Below are 4,514 nucleotides of genomic sequence, written 5' to 3'. Positions count from 1 at the left end.
TGCCCTCTCATCAGTGCAAGTGAAATTAAAAACCTATTAGATGCAGCTCCATGCCTTTTGCCACAATTAACGCCCCGGTTGTGTGTGCGTGAATGGATCAGAGGGGAATCTGCGCGCAAACATCCATGTCCATGTGTGCGCCCCCCTTGGCCGCGCTAACGTGCCCTCCTCCCCCCCCCTCCCCTTCTGTGCGTTTCTTGTGCGTGTGTGTACAGCCACGCTGGAAGTCGCCTCCCATGTGGCCGTCGGGAGTGGGGAGCAGGCAGCCCTGCCCGCGGGAGTCGGCGCTGCGCAGGGCGGCCGTCAGCGGCAACATCAACGCCCTGCCGCCGCACCACGTCCCCACCGGCCGCAGCGTCCGGGTCTTCATCTGTTCCAACCCCGACGGTAAGAATCAACTTGACATCTCCCACCATCAAGCCCCCTCAGTTTCTTACACTCTCATCACAGTGACACAAGGCTTGACAACAACAACAACAACAAAAAAGCAGCATCTTTAGATTTTGCAGATTCTGCAGGGGGAGGATTATGGTTGCAATGGGTTGCCACATGCAACTTCTTAAAAAGTAGCCACTTCTTCAAGGTACAGTGAAAGGATGTTTGGATGCAAAATAATGCCATCTGCAAGCTGAGGATTCTGGATTTAGGTGTCTTGGAAAAGTGAACTTGTCGTTACAACCCACTGATGTGACAACCTGACAAAAAAAATGTTTAAAAAGTGTGTTCTTATTCCAATTATGAAATGCAGCAGCAGATTGCTCCGATCACAGAGTGCACAGTGTGAACAGAGTGCAAGACAGTCGGGTCGAGAGGGAGACACCCAGTTGCAGCTCTGTATTTGAATATGCCCTCTGGGCAAGGGGGTAAAAATAGGCTCAGTAAAACTGGAGTAAACAAGGCGAGGGAAGTAGAGTAGGCTAAGAGAGAGGGAGGGCATGCCAAGGATTAAAAGTGAGGGTGCTTTTGTCGATGCATCACTGTCATTTGCTTTCCCTCGCTGAGCAAATTGCTGTGAACCCCTCTCAAAAAATGATTTGACCTCAGCTTATCGCACCGTTCAGTAGATAGCGAACGCTCGGGCATTGTTTGGCCACCTGTAGCTGACTCAGTCATTCAAACCGTCCCGTCTCAGCACGAATTTAACGCTCCAACCTACACGTGGATGGGAAAAAAAAACGATAAGGGGAGGGCTATTCCAAATCGTTCTTTTCACACCATCCGCACAAATGGAAAGACACACACACATCCGCCTGAGGCATGAAGAGAGCTAATTATGAGCTGCTGTTTCCAGTGAAGTGAGGTGCTGGTATCCAGTGCCATATCCGAGTAATGAAGCCAGTCGAGATGCGCTGTCTTATTTCAAACAGCCGATTCACCTCAGACAAGTCATGTTTGGTATTCTTTGTTTTGATCTTTTTTTTTTCAGGAGAAATGAGATCAGAGTTCAGTCCATTGGCTTCGTTATCAGTTACATAATAGATTCATATTGTTGTCAGATAGTTTCCCGCTCTTGCAAACTTTCTCTGCTTCGTAGCAAACCCACCCTGCTGATGCTACACACAGCTAAAACCTGTCGTTTCTACGTCTGACCCAGGTCTGCCCTGCTGCACAGCTTGTTTCTCCATGTTCACTAGAGGGGGCTATCCATGCACTTATTTATTACCGTTCAGCGTGCTCTGCATGCAGATTGTGGACAGGTATTAACATGCCAACAGCGGATAAAAGTCGCATTTTAACAGCACTCAACCACAGAAATCGTACTGTACATGTAGTGCAATAGCAGAGTTAGGCTTACAACTAGAAAGCCGTGGCCTTGAAGTTGAATCAGCAGCTCGTCCGTGCAAATGCATCGACGTGAAGGAGTCACCGAAGGCCAGGCATATGCTCGCTTTGACAAACTTCCCTCGATAACAGTCTGCAAAATATACGTTGCACATAACCATTCGAAATACCAGACGCTAGAAAGGGCGAGCGGCGCTACCCGCGGTGATAATCACGCCATCATAACAGTGGATCTTTTTATTGCGGCCGATGCGATCGGAGGGCGCCCGGCATCACATGTGTTAGCTGTGCTGACCCTAACGCCCCTTAATCAAAAGCCACAGACATGCTGTGTTCACTCCGCTGTGTTGTCTATAAAGGGGCAGTGACACAATTTTAAACTAATTTAGGAAAAGCACATCGCCTACCGAAGAAGAATTTGATCGTAGAAGTAGTTTTAGGCGTCAGAACAGCAAGCAGATGCCACAAGTTTGACTCTTTAGAGGTGTTAAAGTTCTCAGTCAAAGTTGATCAATTAAAAACCAGTAACTCGCCAGTAAGCAGCGACAAACCGGAGAAAAGGCTGATTTATTTTTTGTCGCTTTGTGCAGCCCAGTCGCTATACGCGTGTCAGCTTGTTCATGGAGATCCACATAAGCATATCAGGACAACTCCATTACCTCGGTGTAGTCACCTCAGGAGGGGGGGTGTTCTGGCAACGGCCTGCCAGCTATTTTGTATGCAAGCTATCACTTAAGCTGTTTAAAGTTGATAAAAGCACGAGGCCTGAGGGATGCGAGGCGTAAAAATCATCTCACCCTCCAACGCATCATGGTGGAGGCTGTAGCATGTCACCACAGAGACCGCTAATTACATTATGTTTCACCCCATAATTATTCCCAGTGTTCTGATTTACTCTGTTTATCCTTTTTTTTTTTAAAGTGCAGAATCTCTTCCTTAATTATCCACTTTTTTGAATGGAGTCTGGTGAAAGAGAACAAAAAGGAGGTGATGGCAGGGAGGACAGAGAGAGTGACGACAGGTTGGGAGACTGTGTCAAGGGTGGCTTTTGTTTAATAAATTGCTTCTCCTGAGCTGGCGAGTGCTGGATTTTTTTTATTTTTTTGGCCCCCCGTTATGCGGCATGCAAAGTTTATGACGCGTGCCGATTCTCTCCCCCTTCCTCTCGTGGCGTCCTCGGCCTCCTTGCCTCTTTTTTTTTTTTCTTCCCCCTGAAGGGAGAGATGAAGCTAGTTTGGCAGCAGCTTTTTAGTGACCTCTCTTTGAATTTTCCACAGCGTTGTGAGGCAATTCTGCACCCCCCAGGACATCGTTCTGACAAATTCCGCCGTGCTCATCCGACTCCCCGGGTGTTCGAGCCATTTCATGGGACGCGCTGTAAAAATATTTCATCGGGGAACGATGGCGGTGATAGCGAGCAGCCTGCTAGTTGTAAAATTACATATTACCCACTCGTAACAAACATAATTAACCGAGAAAACTAATGAGGGTTGCGAGCAGCTTATAAATAAGTTTTATTTTAGGTGTTCACTAGAAGGCCCTGCTGAGTTTTTGAGGGCTTAATTGTGATAATCGACGTCGGGAAAATTGAAAAGCTTCCGATGCATGTTTTATTCAGCGTCGTCTTGAAAGACAATACGTTTGGGGATCTCGTACTATTTTTGGCTACACTTAAAGTCGCTATAAAGGTGCTCTCTGACCGCTATCTGAGTTTGGCCGACTGCCAAGTTTTGGATTTTTTTTTTTCCTCGGGAGGAGAAATTTATCCTTTCAAAGTGATTTCCGGATATCATTTTTTGGGATCTAATGAATGTTGATGAGAAGCAACTTCTCATTGAAAAAAATAAAATCGACTGCACTTATATCGCTCATCTTCTCGATTTCTTCTTGCCGAATCAAGGACACCGACATATAAATACGACATTCCTACACTGTTTTTTTCATGCATTGCAGTGTGAAAGACGTGTGAACTCAAACGCATTGTGGTTCAACTTTTTTTTGCAGCTTGATGCAAAAATCTCAAACATTTTTACCTAATTTATGGAGATGCGGCGTTCGTTAACATGTAGGTTCCGTGTGTGTGCAAAGAAATGAGTGAAGAACAGAGAAAAAGGAAGATTTTGTTGCAAAAAAGAAAGTTGTGGGGCTGCACAACTAATAGTATATGACACATGATCGCGATTTTGGCGTCTTAAAAGAACATGATTGACTGCGATATTAAAAGTTAAAATGTGTCAGCCAGCGACGATAAATTTGCTTGGGAACATCGGACAGTAAATTGTCTTATTTCCCTCTTTCCAGATTTATTTTTGATCACACGCCTGTTTTAGTTGCTGTAACTAATTTGGGGAGACTCGAGGCTTCTCTGTGCACAGCCAGCTAGCTAGCATCTACTGGAGCCTGCCTGTGAGGCGTTTTGGGAACGTTTGTAAATTGTAGCGTCTGTTGAAAAGCATATGTTCAGGAAGTGAGGCGTTTTGGTGTTGTACATGCTTTGCCTTTTGCAGATGCACGAAATTCAGGTGCAAAAAGAACCACATATTGTGTGATTTTTGATGCACATTTGGATATTAACAGGACTGCACAACCTGTAAGTGAACCCGAGTTTATTTTAAATGTGAAAACGCAATAAAATGTTTTTATACGTTGAAATATTCATGATTATAATTTTGGCTACAATCCCCCCATCATGGAAATGTTTTGGCTATCGAAAGGATGCTGTTGACCAAAAA

At 45.3% G+C, this 4,514-nt stretch overlaps 1 protein-coding gene across 1 annotated transcript in view; it reads left to right on the top strand.

Annotated features, from left to right (window-relative positions):
• The first annotated feature begins 236 nt into the window (after positions 1-236).
• nwd2 (NACHT and WD repeat domain containing 2) overlaps positions 237-4,514 on the top strand; it is a 52,261-nt gene continuing 47,983 nt past the window's right edge. Inside the window, exon 1 of the mRNA XM_008283443.1 lies at positions 237-387. Within this exon, the coding sequence (XP_008281665.1) occupies positions 237-387 (151 nt within the window). The remainder of the gene's footprint in view (positions 388-4,514) is intronic.

The sequence above is a fragment of the Stegastes partitus genome, unplaced genomic scaffold (genome assembly GCF_000690725.1).
Source record: "Stegastes partitus isolate 25-593 unplaced genomic scaffold, Stegastes_partitus-1.0.2 Scaffold312, whole genome shotgun sequence".
In the NCBI taxonomy this organism is placed as follows: Eukaryota; Metazoa; Chordata; class Actinopteri; family Pomacentridae; genus Stegastes; species Stegastes partitus.
The sequence above is the reverse complement of the archived record's forward strand: the minus strand, read 5'-3'. Positions and strand labels throughout refer to the sequence as shown.